The 23,664-nt window shown below is 44.1% G+C and overlaps 3 protein-coding genes across 8 annotated transcripts in view; 2 read left to right on the top strand and 1 right to left on the bottom strand.

Annotated features, from left to right (window-relative positions):
• OXA1L (OXA1L mitochondrial inner membrane insertase) overlaps nt 1-13,881 on the top strand; it is an 88,818-nt gene extending 74,937 nt beyond the window's left edge. The window contains exons 2-11 of the mRNA XM_012752727.2: nt 7,861-7,937; nt 8,405-8,566; nt 9,248-9,461; nt 11,219-11,362; nt 11,616-11,701; nt 11,890-12,054; nt 12,250-12,354; nt 12,453-12,615; nt 13,335-13,415; nt 13,494-13,881. Coding sequence (XP_012608181.2) covers nt 7,875-7,937; nt 8,405-8,566; nt 9,248-9,461; nt 11,219-11,362; nt 11,616-11,701; nt 11,890-12,054; nt 12,250-12,354; nt 12,453-12,615; nt 13,335-13,415; nt 13,494-13,621 — 1,311 coding nt within the window. The 5' untranslated portion in view covers nt 7,861-7,874 and the 3' untranslated portion in view covers nt 13,622-13,881. The remainder of the gene's footprint in view (nt 1-7,860; nt 7,938-8,404; nt 8,567-9,247; nt 9,462-11,218; nt 11,363-11,615; nt 11,702-11,889; nt 12,055-12,249; nt 12,355-12,452; nt 12,616-13,334; nt 13,416-13,493) is intronic.
• The window catches only part of LOC142871489 (small ribosomal subunit protein uS14-like), a 399,345-nt gene that overhangs the window by 74,939 nt on the left and 300,742 nt on the right, over nt 1-23,664 (top strand). The gene's annotated exons all lie outside the window — the stretch shown is intronic.
• Nucleotides 14,358-23,664, bottom strand: part of SLC7A7 (solute carrier family 7 member 7) — a 38,054-nt gene continuing 28,747 nt past the window's right edge. For all 6 annotated transcript variants that reach the window (XM_012752720.2, XM_012752724.3, XM_012752719.3 and 3 more), the window contains 8 exons: nt 20,086-20,211; nt 19,100-19,244; nt 17,227-17,350; nt 16,861-16,964; nt 16,497-16,593; nt 15,487-15,636; nt 15,068-15,251; nt 14,358-14,855 (listed from right to left, as the gene is read on the bottom strand). In XM_012752720.2, coding sequence (XP_012608174.2) covers nt 14,749-14,855; nt 15,068-15,251; nt 15,487-15,636; nt 16,497-16,593; nt 16,861-16,964; nt 17,227-17,350; nt 19,100-19,244; nt 20,086-20,211 — 1,037 coding nt within the window. In that variant the 3' untranslated portion in view covers nt 14,358-14,748. The remainder of the gene's footprint in view (nt 14,856-15,067; nt 15,252-15,486; nt 15,637-16,496; nt 16,594-16,860; nt 16,965-17,226; nt 17,351-19,099; nt 19,245-20,085; nt 20,212-23,664) is intronic.

Genomic DNA, 23,664 nt, shown 5'->3' with positions numbered 1-23,664 from the left:
TGGCCTGGTGTAATTTTCTTTGTGTTTATTCTACTTGATGTCTGTTGGATATATGCATTTATGGTTTTCATCACTTTTGAAAACTTTTAGTCATTATTTTTTCAAATATTTCCTCCTCCTCCCTCCTTTGTTCTAAGATTCCAATTACATGTGTATTATACTACTTGATATTATCACACAGACCACTGAAATTCTATTTAATATTTTAGTCTTTTTTTTTCAGTGCTTAATCTAAATGGTTTCCATTGCCACATCTTCAAATTCGCCGATCTTTTCTTTTACAGAGTCTAACATGTGTTTAAGTCATCCACTGAATCATTCATTTTCAAATATTGTATTTTCATCTCTAGACATCCCATTTATTTAGTTCTTTTTTTTTTTTTTTTTTTTGAGACAGAGTCTCACTCTATTGCCAAGGGTAGAGTGCAGTGGTGTCAGCCTAGCTCACGGCAACCTCAAACTCCTGGGTTCAAGCGATCCTCTTGCCTCAGCCTCCCAAGTAGCTGGGACTACAGGCATGAGCCACCATGCCTGGCTAATTTTTTCTATATGTTTTTAGTTGGCCAGTTAATTTCTTTCCATTTTTAGTAGAGACAGGGTCTCGCTCTTGTTCAGGCTGATCTTGAACTCCTGACCTCAAGTGATCCTCCTGCCTCAGTCTTCCAGAGTGCTAGGATTAGATTACAGGCGTGAGTCACTGCGCCTGGCCCCCAGTTAGTTCTTAATTTCCAATTTCTCCCCTCATTATCTTAGTTTTTTTCCTTTAAATCCTTGAGCATAGTTATAATAGCTGTTTTAACATCTTTGTCTGCTAATTCATCACCATCATTTCTGGGTCTGTTTTTGTTGACTTTTCTCTGTTCCTATTGATTTTCTGGCTTCTTTGCATGTCTAGTAATTTTTTGTTGGACATTGAATGATATGAATATTACACTGTTCAGTGTCTAGATTTTTTTTTTTGTCTTCCTTTAAAGAGTGTTCATGGCCGGGTGCAGTGGCTCACGCCTGTAATCCTAGCACTCTGGGAGGCCGAGGCGGGTGGATTGCCCAAGGTCAGGAGTTCGAAACTAGCCTGAGCAAGAGCGAGACCCCGTCTCTACTATACATAGAAAGAAATTAATTGGCCAACTAATATATATAGAAAAAATTAGCCAGGCATGGTGGCGCATGCCTGTAGTCTCAGCTACTCGGGAGGCTGAGGCAGGAGGATTACTTGAGCCCAGGAGTTTGAGGTTGCTGTGAGCTAGGCTGACGCCACGGCACTCACTCTAGCCTGGACAACAAAGCAAGACTCTGTCTCAAAAAAAAAATAAAAAAATAAAAATAATAATAATAAAGAGTGTTCAATTTTAATTTGGCACTTAGGTGCAGATCAGGTTGATCTTCTCAAGGCTTATTTTCAAGCTTCATTACAGTGGATATAGTATAGTCTTAGTCATAAGGCTAATTTAGCCCTAGTACTAAGATATAACCCTTCTGGGGTCTCTACTTAATGTCCCAGGTGTCCAAAACTGTCTCTCTTCCTGACTGATTGGAATTTATTATCTCTCAACTCTGTGTAAACGTTAGTCATTGTTCAGCTTACACTTTTCGATAATCCCTTGTCTGCCCTTATACAGTTTCACCCTATCCATGTACAGCTTAGTATTCAACTAAATACTCAAGGGGACACCACACAGATTTCTGGAGCTTTTTCTCTACCTAGCTTCCCCATCTCTATAACTCCAGCTGTCCCAGCTTCTCCAAACTGCGATCCCTGTCTTCTCAACTCAGCAAGACCACTGTGCTGTGCTTGGATTCCCCCTCCCTATACCGTGGTTAAGAAAGTGCCTCTAGGAGGAAAGCTAGAGCAATCATAAAGCTAACTTTGTTTCCCTTCTCTCAAGGACCATAGTCCTGTACTGTCTGTCATGAAATATCTAAAAACAGTTGTTTCATATATTTTGTCCTATTGTTTTGGAGTAAGTCTGTTCCACCATGACCAGAAAAAGAAGTCTATTTACTTTTCATGTAGTGATAAACTTTTTAAAAATGTTTACATTTAGGCTCTGGTTTTAATATATCAATATCAAGCACTGGTGATTTCCACGTTATTTATTCTAAAATATAAATGATTTTTTTGACACTGTCAACAAAACAAACAAAAAAATAAAAAATAAAATATAAATGAGACTGAAAAAGTCTAGCAGATAGAAAATGTTCTAAAATCGATTGTTGTGATTGTCACACAATTGTGAATATACTAAAAGCCATTAAATTATACACTTGAAAGAGGTAAATTGTATGTTGTGTAAATTATATCTTCCAAAAAATGTTATTAAAGAAAAGTCTATCAGATAAACTTTAACTTAGCCCCTATTCCCTAGGGTATCAGCTTCAATATTTTCTAGCACATGAAGAACTATAAATTTCAATAAACAGGCCGGGCACAGTGGCTCATGTAATCCTAGCACTCTGGGAGGTCAAGGTGGGAGGATCGCTCAAGGTGAGGAGTTCAAAAACAGCCTGAGCAAGAGCGAGATCCTGTCTCTACTAAAAATAGAAAAGAAATTAATTGGCCAACTAAAAACATATAGAAAAAATTAGCCAGGCATGGTGACACATGCCTGTAGTTCCAGCTACTCAGGAGGCTGAGGCAGGAGGATTGTTTGAGCCCAGGAGTTTGAGGTTGCTGTGAGCTAGGCTGACACCACAGAACTCTAGCCCAGGCAACAAAGTGAGACTCTGTCTCAAAAAAAAAAAAAAAAAAAAAGGCCAGGCCGAGGTGGACGGATTGCTCAAGGTCAAGAGTTCAAAATCACCCTGAGCAAGAGCGAAACCCCGTCTCTACTATAAATAGAAACAAATTAATTGGCCAACTAATATATATAGAAAAAATTAGCCGGGCATGGTGGCGCATGCCTGTAGTCCCAGCTACTCGGGAGGCTGAGGCAGGAGGATTGCTTGAGCCCAGGAGTTTGAGGTTGCTGTGAGCTAGGCTGACGCCATGGCATTCACTCTAGCCTGGGCAACAAAGCGAGACTCTGTCTCAAAAAAAAAAAAAAAAAGAAGAAGAAGAAAAAAAAAAAAACAAAACTCATGTGCCTAATGAAAATAAAATATAGTTGCAAAAATAGAAGACATAGTCCCTACCTCTAGAAATATATAGTCTACAGGGGAAAATAGGATCAATTCCCATGAAAATAAATGTTACAAATAAGTGTAAACTAATATAAAACATACCTCAGTTAGCTCTACTGCTAAGGAAATGCTCTTTTCCCAACTATAAATACCCATTCACTTAACATTAGAATACAGACATACCATATTTTACAGTGCTTTACTTTATTGCTGTTAACAGTTATTGCACATTTTACAAATTGAAGTTTTGTGGCAACCCTTCATCAAGCAAATCTATTGGGGCTATTTTTCCAACAGCATGTGCTCACTTCATGTCTCTGTGTCACATTTTGGTAATTCTCACAATATTTCAAGTTTTATTACTATTATTATTATTGTATCTGTTATGGTGATCTGTGATCAGTGATCTTTAATGTTACTATTGTAATTGTTTTGGGGCACACAATCATGCCCATAGAAGATGGCAAACTTAATCAATAAACGTGTTCTGACTGCTTCACCAACCAGCCAATCCCTGTCTCTCTCCCTCTCCTTGGGCTTCTCTATTCCTGAGACACAACAGTATTGAAATTAAGCCAATTAATAACCCCTACAATGACCTCTAAATGTTCAAGTGAAAGGAAGTCATACATTTCTCACCCTAAATCAAAAGCTAGAAATTAAAAAAAAAAAAAAGCTAGAAATTATTAAGCTTAGTGAGGAAGGCATGTTGAAGGCCCAGACAGGCTGAAAGCTAGGCCTCATGTACCAGTTAGCCAAGTTGTGAGTACAAAGGAAAAGTTCTTGAAAGAAATTAGAAGTGCTTCACTTCTGAAATGTACCTAAAAAAAAAAAAAAAAAAAAAAAAAAAAAAAAGAAATTAGAAGTGCTACTCCAGTGAATACATAAATGATAAGAAAGTGAAACAGCCTTATTGCTGATATGAAAAAAGTTTTAGTGGTCTGGATAAAAAAATCAAAGCAGCCACAATATTCCCTTAAACCAAAGCCTAATCCAAAACAAGACCCAAACTCTCTTCAGTTCTATGAAGGCTGAAAGAGGTTAAGAAGTGGCACAAGAAACGTTTGAAGCTAGCAGAGGTTGGTTAGTGAGATTTAAGGAAAGAAGCCATCTCCATATCATAAAAGTGCAAGGTCAAGCAGTAAGTGCTGATGTAGAAGCTGCAGCAAAGTATCCAGATCTATTTAATACCTAAGATAATTGATGAAGGTAGCTACACCAAACAACAGATTGTCAATGTAGATGAAACAACCTGCCATTGGAAGATGCCATCTAGGACTTTCATAGCTACAGAGAAGTCAATCCATGGCTTCAAAGTTTCAAAGGACAGGCTGGCTGTCTTGTTAGGGGCTAATGCAGCTGGTGACTTTAAGTTGAAGTCAATGCTCATTTACCATTCTGAAAATCCTAGGGCCCTTAAGAATTAAACTAAATCTACTCTGCCTGTGCTCTATAAATGGAGCAACAAAGCCTAGATAATGATACATCTGTTTGTAGCTTGGCTTACTGAATATTTTAAGCTTACTTTTAAAATCTGCTCAGAAAAAAAGATTCCTTTCAAAATATTACTGATCATTAACAATGCACCTGGTCACCCAAGATCTCTGATGGAAATGTACATGGAGATGAACACTGTTTTCATGCCTGCTAACACAACTTCTACTCTGTAGCCTATGGATCAAAGAGTAATTTCAACTTTCAAATCTTATATTTTAAGAAATGCATTTTAGGCTGGCCATGGTGGCACACGCCTATAAGGAGGCTGAGGTGGAAGAATTGCTTGAGCCCAGGAGTTTGAGATCAGGCTCAGCAATATAGTGGGACGCCCCCCATCTTGAAAGAAAGAAAGAAAAGAAAAAGGGAAAGAAAGAGAGAAGGAAGGAAGGAAGGAAGGAAGGAAGGAAGGAAGGAAGGAAGGGAGGGAGGGAGGGAGGGAGGGAGGGAGGGAGGGAGGGAGGGAGGGAGGGAGGGAGGGAGGAAGGAAGGAAGGAAGGAAGGAAGGAAGGAAGGAAGGAAGGAAGGAAGGAAGGAAGGAAGGGAGAGAGAGAGGGAGGGAGGGAGGGAGGGAGGAAGGAAGGAAGGAAGGAAGGAAGGAAGGAAGGAAGGAAGGAAGGAAGGAAGGAAGGAAGGAAGAAAGGAAGGAAAGGGAGAGAAAAGAAAAAAGAAAAGAAATCAGGAGTGGCTGTATTAATATCAGACAAAATAGACTTTAAAAAAAAAGAAATACATTTTGTGCGGCTGTATCTGCCATAGACAGTGATTCCTCTGTTTGATCTGGGCAAAGTAAATTGAAAACCTTCTGGATTCAGCATTCTAGATATCATTAAGAACATTCATGAATCATGAGAGGTCAAAATATCAATATTAACAGGAGTTTGGAAGAAGTTGGTTGCAACCTCCATGGATGATTTTGAGAAGTTCAAGACTTCAGTGGAGGGAAGTAACTGCAGATGTGGTAGAAATAGCAAAAGAACAAGAATTAGAAGCAGTGCCTGAAGATGTGACTAAATTGCTGCAATCTCACAATAAAACTTTAACATTGCTTCATAGAGACAAACAAAGAAAGTGGTTTCTTGAGATGGAATCTACTCCTGGTAAATATGCTGTGAACATTGTTGAAATGACAACAAAGGATTTAGAATATTACATAAACTTAGTTGACAAAACAGCATGGTTTGAGAAGATTGACTCCAATTTTGAAAAAATTCTGTAGGCAAGATGCTGTGAAACAGCATCACGTGCCATAGAGAAATCTTTCTTGAAAGGAACAGTCCATCAATGCAGCAAATTTCATTGTCTTATTTTAAGAAACTGACACAGAGCCGGGTGCAGTGGCCGTAATCCCAGCAACTCACGAGGCTTAGGCAGGAAGATTGCTTAAGGCCGGGAGTTTCACATCAGCCTGGACAACCACATCTCTAAAAAGTTTTTTTTTTGTTTTTTTTTTGAGACAGAGTCTCACTTTGTTGCACAGGCTAGAGTGAGTGCCGTGGCGTCAGCCTAGGTCACAGCAACCTCAAACTCCTGGGCTCAAGCAATCCTTCTGCCTCAGCCTCCTGAGTAGCTGGGACTACAGGCATGCGCCACCATGCCCGGCTAATTTTATATATATATATATTAGTTGGCCAACTAATTTCTTTCTATTTATAGTAGAGACGGGGTCTTGCTCTTGCTCAGGCTGGTTTCGAACTCCTGACCTCGAGCAATCCGCCCGCCTCGGCCTCCCAGAGTGCTAGGATTACAGGCTTGAGCCACCGCGCCTGGCCTTCTAAAAATATTTTTTAAGTTAGCCAGGCATGGTGGCACCTGCAGTAATACCAGCCACTTACCAGGCTGAGGAAAGAGGATAACTTGAGACTGTGAATTCAAGGCTGCAGTGAACTATGACTGTGTCACTGCACTCCAGCCTGGTCAACAGACCAAGACCCTGGCTCTAAAGAGAAAAACAAAAGAAAAAGAAATTGCCACCGTCATCACAGCCATTCCAGCCTTTAGCAACCACCACCCTGATCAGTCAGCCACCATCAATGTCAAGGCAAGACCCTCCACCAGCAAAAAGATCATTACTCACTGAAGGCTCAGATGATTGTTAGCAAACTTTTAGCAATAAAGTATTTTTTAATTAAAGTATGTACATTTAGGCCAGGCGCGGTGGCTCACGCCTGTAATCCAAGCACTCTAGGAGGCCGAGGCTGGCGGATTGCTTGAGCTCAAGAGTTCAAAACCAGCCTGAGCAAGAGTGAGACCCCGTCTCTACTATAAATAGAAAGAAATTAATTGGCCAACTAATATATATAGAAAAATTAATCTGGGCATGGTGGCACATGCCTGTAGTCCCAGCTACTTGGGAGGCTGAGGCAGAAGGATCCCTTGAGCCCAGGAGTTTGAGGTTGCTGTGAGCTAGGCTGACGCCATGGCACTCACTCTAGCCTGGGCAACAAAGTGAGACTCTGTCTCAAAAAAAAAAAAAAAAAAGAAAGAAAGAAACGAATACCCAAGCAGCAGAGACTTACAAACTAGACAATAAAGACCTTGAATTATCTTACACAACAAAGTCTAGAGAAAGGTGGTTCCAAGCTTGGCACAGCAGCTCAATGACAGCAAGTATTCACGCTTTTTCTATCTTTCCATTCAACCATCTTTAGCATGATAGCTTTTTATCTTTGGACTTGCCTCCTCGTCGTCGTCCCAGTACTCACACAACCCCACTTGAGGAAGAGAAAATGGAAAGGTGGAGTCTCCTTTTGAAGCTTTTTATTTGAGAAGAAAATTATTTCCCAGAAGCTGTCTTCCCTTCATTAATGTCAGACTCTAAACTACTCTCAAATTACATCGGCTCTGCAATCACAGTTATCTAGCAGTAAGAATAGAACATCATTAGGAGGGAAAACCCTAGCCAAGCACAGCGAAGACTGTCTTGAGGCTATTTTTAACCCAACAAATCAGAGGACAACCGCGGCTTTAAAGGACGGAGGAAAATTCTCCAGATTTACGCCGTCACTAACGATGATGACAGCTAACCGGGCTCTCCAATCTTCTTTCCATCTCCAGAAAACTCCCTCTGCTCTATCTTGGTAATTGAGGCCCTTCGCGTCTTTTTACCCACTTCAAATATGGCTGCCAAGCTCCATTCCCGTTTACCACCTGACGGGCGGCGACAGCTCTGGCTTCATAACCACTTCCAAAAGGGCCTCCTCCCGCGGGGTTGCGGTTCTGAGTGCGCACGCGTGAACACAAATCCTCTTCCGGGCAAAATGGCGATGGGACTCATGTGCGGCCGTCGGGAGCTTCTACGCCTGCTACGGCTCCAGCGTCAGGTAAGAATGCTCCAGGGTCTGAGCGCGGGGATGCTGCCCTGACCCTGTGACCCGAGCTCAGGAACAGCTTGTGCTGCGGGCATGAGCAGACGCTGACTTGCTAAGCGGGACGTGAGTGTTATGACCTCGAGTCGCGTGAGGACGCAGGAGGATTATGTCCCGGGCTGGGTGACCCCGTTTAGTTGTCCGTTCAAGGGAATTGGTTTCGCCCCTGCTGAGGATACCTCAGCCTAGTCTTCTGGGCCCCGTGTGGGTCTGCAATAACTGAGATGCGCCCCCCCCCCCCCGCGGACTCGAGCCCTGCTTGCACCAGGCCTGCCTTCGCGCGCCCGTCGTCCGCGCACGGAAAGTAGCAATGCCCTTACCTGAGGTAGCTGCCTGCTTCTTGGGGAGAGAATGCCCCGTGTCCCCACGCTGGGACTTCTGCTCCCACTAAAGGGGGCTCCATCATCCTTTCACCCACTCAGTTCCACAGCGTCGCAGGGCCCTCGCAATGGCCTCGGAATCCGCTGACCGCGGGGCTCCTGTTCCCAGCGCGTCCGTGCTGCGGTCGCCTGCACTACGTCCTCCTGGCAGCTCCCGGCCCCCGCTGCCTCAGTACCTCTGCCATCTCATTTGCAGAAGCCCAGGTAAGAGCAACGTTAGGAGTAGTGTTTCTTGGTCAGTTTCTCTTTTATTTCGTTTTGCTTGGGAGACTCTGGAGTTCTTGTCCACACTCCACATAGCTCTCCAAAATGTTAGCATCTCTGCTTAGGATGTATTTTCAGTTCACTGGGGAAATGATTGAAAGTACAAGGGGAAAGATTAGTGTTGTATTCAAGGCGTTGTTTGCCAGAGTGATGGCAAGCCACTGATGGTGATGTGAGATGTGATTCTGGGTTTGGATGTATTAGAAAAATTATATCTCAAATTATCAAATAGATGATTTTGTGGATACTATGTTTTAGGATAAGACCAAGTAAATTGGGGGGGTCTTAAAAAACTGAACTGTTTTAAAGAAAAGTTTTAATAGTTTCAATATTGGCAAAAATCATGATATTGATATTCAAATGGCTGAAGTCTGGGAAACAGTAATACAAGAAATGATCCCAACATGAAAGGAAATCATGAAATCTTGCTTTAAGTGACTTCTGTTCTGCCTAGGGACAAAAATAGAAGATGTCCTTTTTAAGCTTGAATTCTGTGGACACTGTAGGTTAGCCTGGGAGAATAAAATGTAAAGAGAACAGAGCCCAGTACTTGTTATAAGGGGGCCTCATTTTCTAAATGTCCCCCCTATTAAATATAACACAGAGCTTCCTTTTACACAGGTTCAGGCCCCTCCTGTTGTTCCTGCAGCTCCCTCACCCACAGCCGTACCTGAGGTGGCTTCTGGAGAGACTGCAGACGTAGTCCAAGCTGCTGCAGAACAGAGCTTCACTGAACTGGGGCTGGGATCCTACACCCCACCAGGATTGGTCCAGAACTTACTGGAATTTATGCATGTTGACCTGGGCCTACCTTGGTGGGGGGCCATTGCTGCATGTAAGGGGAACAAACCCTGGACAACAGTAGAGGAAATGGGGACTTAGGGATAGAACCTAAAAAATGGCAGGTCTGAGAATGGACTCAGTAAATGGTTGTAGAAGTTTAGGGGTCCGAAAAGCAGATGATTCAAATGAGGGCTAGATACTCATGACAGAAAGCTAGGTGCACTCTACTTATATTTCCCAAAGAACATTATAAAACCACTAGATCACATAGGATTCAAGAAGTATATTCATTTGAATGTGAACATGGGTCTTGAAATAAGGGAATCTTATTACCAATGGTGAAGCAGCCCTGGTTTAGGAAAGCAGGTCAGATTAATTAGGCACTTAAACCCCTAAATTGAGAAACCACTCACATTAATCTTGTAAATGCTAAAACTATGCTTTGAATTCCATTTCTTCCTACATCCTGTTCCATCAATTATCTCTTCCCTCCTTTGTCTTCGATATCTTGCTCCTTGAATGTATAAACATGCTCAAACATACCCACATATTACTTGGGAGAAAATTTTTTTCTTTCATCTTAAGTTCCCTTTTACCTACTACCCTATCTTTTGTCTTCTTTGGATGGCAGTGTCCTGCATTCAGTGAGCCTACTTCTTTCCATTTATTCTTTGACATTCAACAGTCTAGCTTTTCCTAATATCACCTCATTCTAAATGCCACTGACATCATTGCTAAATCCACTTTTCTTATCATACTTGACTTTTCTGCATTAGACACTCTAGACCTTGAAATCCATCTCTTGGCTTTTATGACGGTCTTACCTGATTTTCTTCCAGTCTTTCTGACTACCCCTTCCCATCTCCATTACCTAATACTCTACCTACCCCTTCAGTGCTACATTCTGGATTTCATCCTTAGCTCCCCTCTCTTTCCATTCCACGTCATCCATCATAATGTTTAGTTGCCCAGCTAATTTTTTTTTCTGTGTTCTTTTTTTTTTTAGTAGAGATGGGGTTTCACTCTTGCTCAGGCTGGTCTCGAACTCCTGATGTCAAGTGATCCTCCCGCCTTGGCCTCCCAGAGTACTAAGATTACAGGCGTGCACCAGTGCACCCGACTGATTTATTGTTTTGTTTTGTTTTTTTCTTGAGACAGAGTCTCACTCTCTTGCCCAGGCTAGAGTGCTGTGGCGTCAGCCTAGCTCATAGCAACCTCAAACTCCTGAGCTCAAACAGTCCTTCTGACTCAGCCTCCTGAGAAGCTGGGACTACAGGCATGCGCCACCATGCCCAGCTAATTTCTTCTATATATATATTTTTTAGTTAGCCAATTAATTTCTTTCTATTTATAGTAGAGACAGGGTCTCGCTCTTGCTCAGGCTGGTTTTGAACTCCTGACCTTGAGAGATCCTCCCGCCTTGGCCTCCCAGAGTGCTAGGATTATAGGCATGAGCCACCGCACCTGGCCTGATTTATTGTTTTTGATCATAGAAAAGTTTAGAAGCCATTGATCTGAAAAGTGCTCTTATCACCCTTTTTTTCAAGGAAACAAAGAGGATTCCTGATCATCTGCTTAGAGAAGTTAATGTTAGGCTTTTGTGATACCAGAGCAGAGAACTGGGCCTTGAAAGAACTAAGTTATACCTTGACCTTACCTCAGGGTCTCTTGAGCATGAGTCATAATGTGCAAAAGGCTGAAATAAGAGAGACCCTTTCAGTAAGACCCTTTCAGTAAAGCCTTCAACCTTCTACCTTCTAGCTGCAGAACTGCTTTAGTTTCACTCCAATCCTAGTTTTTGTTTTTCAGGTACAGTCTTTGCCCGCTGCCTAGTTTTTCCTCTCATTGTGAAAGGCCAGCGAGAGGCAGCCAAGATCCACAACCACTTGCCAGAGATCCAGAAGTTTTCCACTCGAATCAGAGAGGCCAAGTTGGCAGGAGACCATGTTGAGTGTGAGTCAATTGCAGGATGAGCATGGGAGAGGATCACATTTGCACTTTTCCTGACATTGTGGTGAGGGAAGGAACAACCTAAATCAGGAGTTGCTGCAGTTGGGCAAGCTTTAAAGATTTACATTATATGCTTCTTGGGCCTAATGCTTCCAGGGATTGGCCAGGGTCAATTAGAAATGTCATGGGCCAGGTGGTGAGGATGGGTGTGTGACATAACTTGTAGCCCAACCATTAATTTCCCCTTACCCCACAGTTTACAAGGCCTCCTCGGAGATGACAGTTTACCAGAAAAAGCATGGTATCAAACTCTTTAAACCTCTCATTCTACCTCTGACTCAGGTGAGCAAAAACATTTCCCTTCATATTTCATCCTGAACCCATTAAATTTCTTCCTCTATGTTTCCTGTGGCCTAGACCCCCCAAAAAAACAATTAGTGGTGGTATTTATTATACATGGCTGTTAATAATGGGGTTATGAAAATGTCCCTCTGGTAAAGCATGCTGACAGTGTTTATCCTATGTAATAGGCCCCAATCTTCATCTCCTTCTTCGTTGCCTTGAGAGAGATGGCCAACCTTCCTGTGCCCAGCCTACAGACAGGTGGTCTCTGGTGGTTCCAGGATCTCACAGTATCTGATCCCACCTACATGTTACCCCTGGTAGTCACTGCTACAATGTGGGGTGTCCTTGAGGTAAGCCCAGGTTGGCCAAGTGCCAGGCCTGTAAAGTGAACTGGGAGTGGAGGGTAAAGTAGTTGTGCAGAATCATCATCCTTTACTCCTTCAAGAAAGAGAGTTGTTGGATAAGAGATTAGAGACAGAGTCACTAACATTGACGTGTTTTCACTACTTTTTTCCTGTGTCCACCACTTACCCCATTTTTGGCAGCTAGGTGCTGAGACAGGTGTGCAAAGTTCTGACCTTCGGTGGATGAGAAATGTGATCAGAGTGATGCCTCTGGTAGTCTTGCCCATAACCATCCATTTTCCCTCGGTAGGTAATGACTTAAGGCCTGGTTCCAAGGCCTTCCACCTACTAGCCAGCTGACCAGGGATGCAGCTTCTGAATATCCTCTCTGTGTTCTCATCCAGGCAGTGTTTGTGTATTGGCTCTCCTCCAATATGTTTTCCCTGTGCCAAGTGGCCTGTCTGCGGATACCAGCTGTACGCACCATACTGAAAATTTCCCCACGTGTTGTACATGATCCTGACAAATTAGTTCCACAGGAAGGCTTCATAAAGAGCTTCAAAAGAGGTAAGGGTTCAGCCTCATCCTCTGAAACGGGACTGGGGAAGGTATCTAAAAATAAGGATGATGACTGGGCAAGGTGGCTCATGCCTCTAATCTTAGAACTCTGGGAAGCCAAGGTGGGAGGACTGCTTGAGCTCAGGAGTTCAAGACCCCATGTCTACTAAAAATAGAAAAATATTAGCCAGGTGTTGTGGAACATGCCTATAGTCCTAGATACTCAGGAGGATCACTTGAGCCCAGGAGTTTGCAGTTGCTGTGAGCTGTGATGAGGCCACTGCACTCTAGCCCAGGTGACAGAGCAAGACCCTGTCTCAAAAAATTAAAAAGTAGGCCGGGCGTGGTGGCTCACGCCTGTAATCCTAGCACTCTGGGAGGCCGAGGTGGGCAGATTGCTCAAGGTCAGGTGTTCGAAACCAGCCTGAGCAAGAGTGAGACCCCGTCTCTACTATAAATAGAAATGAATTAATTGGCCAACTAATATATATAGAAAAAATTAGCCGGGCATGGTGGCACATGCCTGTAGTTCCAGCTACTCAGGAGGCTGAGGCAGTAGGATTGCTTGAGCCCAGGAGTTTGAGGTTGCTGTGAGCTAGGCTGACACCACGGCACTCAGTCCACCCTGGGCATCAAAGTGAGACTCTGTCTCCAAAAAAAAAGAAAAAAAAAATTAGAAAGTAAAAATAAGGATGGGACCAACAACTATCTTGCTCTTCTTTACACAGGCTGGAAGAATGCTGAAATGACACATAAGCTACGAGAGCGTGAGCAACGCATGCAAAATCACTTGGCACTTGCAGCCAGGGGTAAATAATCCTTTTAGGCTGAATTCTGTTTTTTCTTTCTTCCTTTGTTTATTTAGAAGTTTTCTCTTCTTCCATCAGGTCCCTTACGACAGACCTTTGCTCACAACCCTCTACTACAGCATGGAAAGAATCACCCTCCCGACACCCCTAACAAGAACAGTGAGAAACCAAAGTCAAAGCAGCCCTGGCGTGACACGCTTGGCTGATTTATATTTCCTGTTCCTTATGGCAAGAAGTCTGTCTCTTCAAAGACTCATCCTCAAAACAAGGCTTGACACTATGGAACTGTGGCACAGAGATGTTCCTGTTAAGAATGGAGTCCACAGTCTTAAATCCACATGTATAAAAGAGCACTGGGGAGCCAAGTCATCTTCCCATGCACAGAGTTAGTAAACCTGTGTACACATGCTAATTCCTGATACTTATTAAACAGGGAAGTGGGTGTGTGCTTCATAAAACTGAAGAATAGAGTGTGTCATGATTGCTCTTGCTGGACCGTGGTCTTGGGAAGTATCTCACTGTTTTAACCTGGCATTAAGAGCCTAAACCTCCAACACATACATGAGTTGTTCCATCCACATTTACTTTGCAGTCATAGAAGTATAACTGAGAAGTTGAGATTGTATCTAAATACAGTAACCACTTTTCTTTATCCTAAGATTACCTATAAAATGTCCTTCAACAAGTAAATGTACTCAAATTCTTAGTGATGCTTAAGAATGAAAATTCATGCCATTTTTACATAGCAGCCAAACATTTTACTGCAGCAGATTTGGTACTCTCTTATCTACCGTCGTGTAGAAATTGGTTTTATCAGCAGCTAGCTTTAGAGGGAAGAAATACTCATATTCTTTGAAGTGTAAGATTATCTTTAGTCTTTCTGGATGTTTTTAAGCTAATGGAAACTCTCAGATACACTGTATAAAATTAAGCCATTCGAACTTGAGCAACATAACCTTTTTATTGTTGTCCAGCACCTGTGACAGTTTTATGGCTCTCAAAGGAGAGGAGAAGTTTGGAACATTGTGGGCCTTTCAAAGGAAAAGAGTGGGTAGGCAAACCCAGAGATGCTATTAAGAACAAGCCCACACTTGACATGCTCCCACCACAGTCTGCTTTATCATTCCTTTTAAAAAGTCTGGAATAATATGTAGCAAAAAAAATAAATTACTTTTCATCTCTCAAAAAGTAAGTTCAAAGATTGAAGCTGCCTAGACCGGGCTTCTGGCCGAGTGCCTCCAAAGAAGTGAGCTTTCCTTTTCAACTTCCTTAGCGCCAACCAGTAGGAGACAAGAAGCCCCTACTTTCCACATCTCAGGATTCCAGATGGTATTTAGTTTGACTTGGGATCTCGTTGCTTAGGCATTTCTCCTTCACCATCCAAATCCATTTCTGCAGCAACTGACATACATAGGACCTGGAGGTACTGTGTGGTGGATGCTACAAAGAAAATTTTGACTTGAAACTGGGAAGGGCTCAAGAAGGCTGAGTTTTAAGTAGCACTGAATGAGACTGGGTCTGAGGGGAGTGGTTCAGTTAAGCTGAAGGGTTAATAACAGGAAGGGCAAAGGTGTTTTGGGAGCGTAGATTTGCAGAAAAGGCAGAAACCAAGCCATATAACAGCTGAGCTGACTTAAGGACTCAAGGCTTACCCACAATCCTTCGGAGGCAAAGAGGCCGTCTGTGTTCTGGCACTCTGATGATGAGGAAGTAAAAGGGCAAGCCTGAGAGGGCAATGGCAATGCCGATGAGGGAGTTGATGGTATCACTGTAAAGTGGAACAGCCACCAGGAAGATGGTGCAGAGGCAGAAGACAATGGGGAAGAAAAGGCTAAGCTAAGGACACAAGAGGAAACACAACTGGGGGTTAGCTCAGGATTCTTAACAGCTAAAATAACTCCACCTCCCATAAAGACCAGAGCCCTGAGCCTTCTTGCCATCCCTTTAATCCCAACATTGCCACCACCAAGTGCTAGGCAAAGGTTTCTGAATCAACTGCCTTGTAAATATCCCCTGTAGCAGCAGCTCTAGCTGTTCTAGATGGGGCAGAGGTAGGATGAAAGTGCATTACCTTGAGGGGACGAGGTCGATCTGGCTCCTTCCAGCGTAGATAAAGCTGACCCACAATAGAGAGCCCCACAAAGAACCAGTAGCTGAAGCTGTAGTAGTTAATGAGCTGGAAGATGTCCTCCACACACAAGTAGATCAGTGCCATGATACCCTGTAAGTGTGAGCCCAAGTCAGTTCCTCTCATACATAGCCTTTGTTACTCAAAGTGCTTTTCACTCCCTTTATCCCCAACAAATCCATCTCCTGTCAAGTCTTCAGTCTCCTGGTCCTCTTCTGTCCCACTCCCTTTAGCATCCCAGTTTCAGTACCTCATTCCTTCTCTACTAGAAGTCAATAAATAGCCTTTCAACTGGTTTTCAGCCCATTCTTCAAGTTAATCTTTTATAAAGCACAACTCAAAACAATCCCTCAAAAGTCTTACGTAAGATCCTTCCCATAATAGCTCCAACCTACATTTCCAGCTCTTAACTCCTACTACAGGTTGAATATCCCTAATGTGAAAATCCAAAATGCTCCCATGAGCATTTCCTTTGTGTCAGGTCAGCACTCAAGAGTTTCAGATTTGGGATTAGGGATAATCAACTTGTACTCAACCCCACACTGCTTTACCATGGGTCTTTCTGATGCTAAACCCCATCTCTACCATTTGGAATCCTAACCTTCAAAATACACTATTCATCCAAGAAATATTTCTTCATTCACCCTCTACCTATGGAAGTGATCGTCTCTTCTCTTAAATATTTTATTATTCACTATTTGTCATGGCAATCAATTGTCACAATGTAAGCCACATACTTTATGCCTTATCTTAGACTACAGGTGGCTATATTCCTCACAGCAGTTAGATTCTGTAGCAGTCAGCAGGGCCTTGCCCACGGTGGGTGTTCTGTTCCACCAACAGTTTTTCTATCAGATTTCCTTTAGAGCTTTCAGAGAGCCAGAACATTTACTTTACTGTTACTAAAGTTTCCCCATAATCTGGCTTTTAGTCTTATCCTTAAGATCACTTACATTGAAGAGCAGAGAAGGCACTGGTGTGAATCGCTCAACATGGATCATGCAGATGGCATCAGGGAGATGGCCTTCTCTTGAGCCCACAAAGAAAAGCCTGTGGTGGGTAAGATATGAGAGGCTGAGAAAATTGTGGGACACAGTGCAGCCTGGTTCACCTGCCACATAGCCTTCCCTCTCTGCCATCCCTTCCTTCAAAAGAATTTTAATAATATGGAGTTCAGCATTGAGATTAGTGAGAACTAAAGGGTGCTAATCAGAACAAGAAAGAGGTGGTATCATTTGGAGAACACAATGATTAAATAAAGCCCATGGGTCCTGTAAATTCTACCATCCCTGCCCCAGCAAAAGATACTACTCTTACCTAGAAGCAGCCACAATGGAGGCATTGAGGCCACCAAAGCAGGAAAATGCAACTGCGAGTGGAATTACCCAGTTGAATACTCCAAAAATCTGGTCTGCAAAAGTCTAAGGGAAAGGAATAGAAGAGTCATTAGCAGGACCTAAAAGGGATGACAGGTATGGACAGGCATGCTCCCAGATTCCCCCTACTGGAAATCCAACCCGTCTTCTACAGTGGGGGTAACAGGAACTTCTTTTGCAAGCTTTGTATCCTAATCGAACTCCCTTTAAGGCTGTCTACTCCGTTTCCAAGACTTTCCAGAGTTGGGATATATCCAGTAGCCCACAACACACCCTCAACCTTCTCCTGCTAGGGAAAATCCTTTACCACAGCAACAGCATCACTGGCCAAGATGTCCCTCATGTCTAGCACCGTGTAATAGGCCACATTGGTCAAGATGTAGATGATAGTGACAATGGGCATGGAAATGCCAATGGAGAGGGGCAGGTTCCTACAGCCAAGCAAAATAAAGGACACATTAGTTCCACAGTCACATCCTTATCTCTCCTTTAGTCCTTGGACTCTCCGTGCCACACCAGTCTTTCCAGGGTTGAAGACTCCTGCTGCATTTCCTCAGTGCATTTGTCTTTGAGGTTGCCTAGGATATTGGCTGAAGCTCTGAACTCTTAAGAACTAAAGAACATAGGGGAAGGGCATATCAAATTAGTGGGAAAGGCTGTCCAAAAACAGAAGAAGAAGAAGAAAAAGGATTAACAAAGAACTATGTCATAGCATAATATCAGCACAGGAAGATGGAGGGTTATTTTGGTTTTTACACCCAAAGGTCTCCTGGTGTTAGGATTCCATCTCTACGATAATCAACATTGGAAATTTTGTCTCAAGGGTGAGAAATAGAAAAAATTGTGGAGACAAATGGTGAAATCTAACATCTCCAGAGGATAAGACAGATCTTCAGTACAAACAGCAGTGTGTGTATCTGAACAAGCAACTGGGGAGACATGTCCACCCACCCCGTCCCTCAGTTTGAGAACCTTGAGAGCACCCTAGCTAGTGGCCAAAAGAAAGATGCAAAGACCCCTCCAGGTCCCTGTAGCCCAATAAAGCCATGATCTTTATAAATATCCTTGACAGTAAGATTGTCAAAAAGGAGAGGAGAGGGGCAAATACTCTTGCGTCACTCGGCTTCTGTCCAGCAGGTGGAAGCACCACTCAGGCCTTGGTCCTGCTTTTATAATCGCTGCTCCCATAGCTGCGACACTCTAGTGTATACCAAGAATGCTCTCTGTTTCTCGAGCTGTTTACACTGATAAGAGAATTGTTATTCTTTTGACTTGAAAATTTACAGAAACTCCACTCCCTGGCAAATCTTACTTCCCAGAATCATAGAATTTTAAAGCCAGGAAAGGCCCTGGAGACCATATAATTCAACTCTCTCAATTACAGTTGAGGAAACAAGCAAAGAGATGGTGCGGCAATTCCTTCAAGGCTACTCAACAAATCATTGGAAGGACAAACTCCAGTCCTTTGACTCCCTGCCCAGTGCTCTTTTCACTCTACCTGACTACAGGGTAAAATCTTTTTTTTTCCCCAGCCTCTTCCCTCCCCCCTCCTTAAATCTATTCTAAAAGTAAATAATAAGGACAGGCGCAGTGGCTCATGCCTGTAATCCTAGCACTCTGGGAGGCCGAGGTGGGCGGATTGCTTGAGGTCAGGAGTTCGAAACCAGCCTGAATGAGATCCCGTCTCTGCCAAAAATAGAAAGAAATTAATTGATGAACTAAAAATATATATACAAAAACTTAGCCGGGCATGGTGGTGCATGCCTGTAGTCCCAGCTACTTGGGAGGCTGAGGCAGTAGGATCACTGAGGCAGGAGATTGAGGTTGCTGTGAGCTAGGCTGATGCCACAGCACTCACTCTAGCCTGGGCAAGAAAGTGAGACTCTGTCTCAAAAAAAAAAAAAGTAAATAATATAACCTGCTTTCATTAATGTAGGAATGAATGAACAAATGTGAAAAGGCCTTTTTAAAAAAATTTTTACAAAGCATACATGAGAAAGTTCACATTTTAGCTCTGTGACTGTGATATCACAGACAAGCTAGTTCTCTGGGCTTAAAGCTTCCCATCTATTAAAATGGGGCTGATAGAATCAGCCTCTTAGGTAGTTGTCTGGCACATAGTAGGAGCTCATTAAATGATGGCTATCATTGCTATGGAAAGTTGATGGTGAGGTACCTACCTTTCAGGATTCTTGATCTCTTCAGTGACGTAGTTGAGAGTGTCCCAGCCCGAGTAGGAGAACAGAGCCGAGTACAGTGCCAGGGCAATGTCACCCAGTGCAAATGATGAATCCTTAAAGGAATCCTCAAAATGAGTTGAAGCTCCTGGAACCCGAGAACATTGGAAGGCAGAGGATTAGCAGCCCATTCCCCCAACTTCAAGATGATTGAGTAAAGGAGTAGAAGAAAATGGGAACTACAGCAGGTAAGTGGCTTAGAACACTCTTGGCAGCAAGGGTACCAGTGAAGAAATGGAGAACAGAAGAGAGACATCTACTGAGATGGTCTAGAATACAGGGAATGGCATGGATGGGGATCTCAACAGGAAGAACCGGCATGGCTTTCTGGGATAAGAAACCACCATGGAGCAGAAGGGCTAGAGAACGGCAGTGATGCAGCTCTGTTCTGCCCTGCAGGCTTCCCAACTCCTGCCCCCTTTCTAACGCCAGACAGAGCCAGTACAGCATAGGAGGGCAGAGCTCAGTATACCCAGGTCAACAGAGTAGTTGTAGGGTAGGTATTTGAATCTGGAAACTGGAAAGAAGTGGGTACAAGAAGTTCATTTATGACTTTTTCCAAGGGCAGAACAATCAGAGCCATAGCATTGGGCTCAACAATCTGCAAAGCCAACTGCCAGGGCATGGCTGTCAGCCCTTTTGCCAAGATCAGCCTTCGCTGGGAGGCAGCATGCATAGAAGTTAAAGGACAGACTTTGGGGTCAGTTTGCCTAGGTACAAATTTTAGTTCCTCTACTTAAACACTAGGGACTTGGGAAAGATACTTAATTCTGTAGTCTGTTTGCTCATCTATAAAATGGGAATAATAATAGTGCCTACCAAATAAGGTTATTTTTGAGAAATAAGACAATGCACAAAGAGCACTTAGAGGAGTATGCCTCAAAGAAAATGCTTAATACATGTTAGTTGCTATTAATATTATTTCTTACCCTGGCCAAGTCTAACAATGCCTGCAATGATGACCGCAATCAGTGCCAATACTTTAGCATAGGTGAAAATATCTTGTACCATGGTTCCCCACTTGACATAGGCACAGTTAATGAAGGTTAAGAGACCTGAAAGAAAAATAATACTGATTGGTGACTGACCCTTAGACTCCAAGCAGTTTTTCCAGTACTAGTCACCAAAATAGACCCTTTAGCCAAAGACAGACCATCTGACCTGCTTTGCATTGGAAACCTCTGCCCCAGAATGTCCTTCCCATTAGCATTCAAAGGCACTGTGTACATAGCACCACCACACTCCCTACCTGTAGCACCTTACTGGGGAGACACAAAACTAAGTGACTGGGGATTTATTTACATACAAAAGTACACCCAAATTCCCAGTCACAGCAGTGGGAAGCAACTGGTAGCTGTACAGGATTAGTGATGTGTTGCAGCTCTTGCCTCTGAAAAACCAGTCTCTCCCTCCTACCTTCCCATTCCACATGGGCTCAGGACACAACACTCTGATTCTGGGGTATTATTGTTAACCTTGATGAGTCTTATTGTGACTTATCCAATGTCTGGGCCAGCGAGTCAGGATGTGTGGCCAAAGATTAGAATGGGGGCCAGACTTCCTGCCCACTGCCTGGCAGCTCAGCTGCTTGTTTTTGTGCTTGGAAGGATTCTTGTAGCTAAGAGCAGCTCCTGTAGAATGGCAACAGGGCATTTTTCCTGACTGGACAATGAATGTATTAATAGAAGAGCCATAAACATTCCTCAAGTCCTTCTACCCAGGGGTAGAGGCAATCCTTTTACCTGGATGAGCTTAAGTTCATGAATCTTCATTACAGCCAGGGTTCTTAACTAGAGCCTCCACAAAGCCTGAAATTCTTTTGCAAAGTGTTTGTATGAGTACGTATATGCATCTCTCTCCCTCCCTCTTTCTCCCTCCTCCCCTTCCCCTCTCCCTCTCCCTCACTCTCTCTCTCTCCCTTTTTTTGAAGAGACAGGATCTCCCTCTGTCGCCTAGGCTGGAGTTCAGTGGCCCAACATAGCCCATGGTAGTCTCAAACTCCTGGCCTCAAGAGATCCTCCTAACTCAGCCTTCCAAAGTGCTGGGACTATAGGCGTGAGCCACTATATCTGGCCTCATATGCATTTTTCTAAGAGTTCATGCCTTTTCTTAGAAAATGATCATAGTTCTTTCATCAGAATCTCAAAGAAATCTAGCCTGAGCAACATAGCAAGACTCCACTTCTACAAAAAATAAAAAAATTAGCTGGGCATGGTGTTGCATGCCTGCAATCCCAGCTACTCGGGAGGCTGAGGCAGGAGGATCACTCGAGCCCAGGAGTTTGAGGTTGCTGTGAGCTATGATGACATCACTGTACTCTAGCCCAGGCAAGAGAGTGAGACCTGGTCCCCACTGCCCCACCCCACCAAAAAAATAAATCTCAGGGAAATCCAGTACCCCTTCCCTGTAAAGTTACAGTCCACTACCTTAGAAGAAGAAACTCAAAAAGGGAAGCCCACAAATGTGACGCTGACCAGTAGCCTCAGGATGTGGTGGGGAAGAAAGTTGGAAAAAACAATACAGACGCTCAGCAGAATGTTCCCTGGATTCCCCACTAACTTCTTAAGTGGACCGGCAGGCATACCCACACCTGCCCCACTGGCGGCACAGTGGATCACATCACTGCTCCCTCCTTCTCAGCTCCATAGCTGGCACGCTATGAGGAAGGCTTAACTTTGAAGCCCTTCTCCCAAGGGCTCCAAGGGCAAGGCCAGCGTCACCCTTCCTCCCCCCCCAGAGAGACTAAGGCCCAGCACAGGCTTGCCTGCTTCAGCCCACCAACACAGTCGAGAACCGCTCCCCGGGGGAGTTCTGCCAGGGGCACAGCCTTCGTGTCCTTAGCCCTCCTGTTTTGTTGTGTGCTGGCCTCATCACATTCTGGCCCGGGGGCCACTTCACCCTGAGAAGCAGGACCGGCTGGCCTCTTGGAACAGCTGTCCCTTCTCCCTCTCATTCTCCCTCTCATTCTCCCTTCCACCCTCACCCCTCAGTCTGCTCCCTGCCCAAATTCCTTTCTGCTCTTCCTGAGAAAGGGCATTCCAGTCCTATATGAACGTCTGCCTTTCTGCCTAATAAACGAGACAATAAACAACCAAAGCTTATCATAGGGCTGGGCAAAAATGCACTCATAGCTCCAGGCCACCCCAGTATGAAGTTAATAATTAAAGACACAAGTGCACAGCACCCTACAAAATGACCAAAGTGCCTATATCTGGCCTTCCACGAATCCTTCAAATCTGTTGATCCTCCTCAGCCAGTGACACATGCTTTCCTTACTGCCCACAGGACTGCAGCCTCCAGCCTTTCAACAGCCCTCTCGACCCTTACCCCCACCCGTAACCTCCGCCCTTATCCTCAGGCTCTGCTGCTGGCTCTAAACTACAGCACAACCCAGGTTTCCAATCAGAAACACCAGGCACAACTGATGCTGCCATGTTCTTGGGGGAATGGGATCCCCAATTACAAATTCCTGCAGGTTAGCCTGCAGGGCAACCATGGGTCACAACACCAAACTGGAAGAGGCTTAAAGGACTCATTCTAGTTCAGAGTCAGAGTCTGCAGGTGTGTGCCGCGAGGTTCTCTTCTCGGCCTCGACCGGGGATGTAGGCAGGGAAAAGTAGGGATAAACAACCAGTTCCTCACCCTTTCCTACAGCAAATTCTGAAATGGAAATACGTGGCTAGTTTATATTTTAATCCCCACTGCTTCTCTACTTCGGTATCCATTCATTTGTACCCCTCCTTTTACCCACCAGGATCCTGCCTCCCCCACGGCTGAGCCTTATTCCTCGGCCACTGACCCACCATCTTGCCCTGGTCTGCTATCTGTAATGAGCACTGGTGGCTCAGCTTGAATGAGGAAGGGAAGAGAAAACAGAGAGCGGGAAAGTGCCTAAAGAGAGCTGCCCTCACCTTCCCCTCAGCCCAGCTTCCTCCAGGGCCTCTTGGCCATGGGAGCAGGAAACGGTATGGCAGGCAGCAGTGCTGACTAGGCTCTGTGTCCCCACCCCCAGCGGATACAGCTGACCAGAGGCCCCAGAGCCCAGCCAAGTGCCTGCTCTTGAAATGGACCCTAACCTCCTGCTTCAGAGTCAGGGACAGGAGGGGATCATGGGGTTAAAATAATATGGAGGCAACAGCTAGTTAACCTCAAGGACAGAAGCACTCTAGCTACCCTTTTTTTTTTTACCTCTAGAGGCAATCCTTTTTTTTTTTTTTTTTTTTTGGCAACAGTCTTACTCTGTTGCCCAGATACAGTGCAGTGTATCATCATGGCTCAAAACTGCTGGGCTCAACTGATCCTCCTGCCTCAGCCTCCTGAGTAGCTGGGACAACAGATGCATGCTACCATGCCCAGCTAATTTTTCTATCTTTTGTAGAGACAGGGTCTCACTCTAGCTCAAGCTGATCTCGAACTCCCGACCTCAAGCAATCCTCTATCTCGGCTCCCCCAAAGTGCTAGGATTACAGGCATGAGCCACTGCCTGAAATCACCTTTGACCTTTGACT

Source organism: Microcebus murinus, chromosome 6 (assembly GCF_040939455.1).
Source record: "Microcebus murinus isolate Inina chromosome 6, M.murinus_Inina_mat1.0, whole genome shotgun sequence".
NCBI classification, from domain to species: Eukaryota; Metazoa; Chordata; class Mammalia; order Primates; family Cheirogaleidae; genus Microcebus; species Microcebus murinus.
The sequence above is the reverse complement of the archived record's forward strand: the minus strand, read 5'-3'. Positions and strand labels throughout refer to the sequence as shown.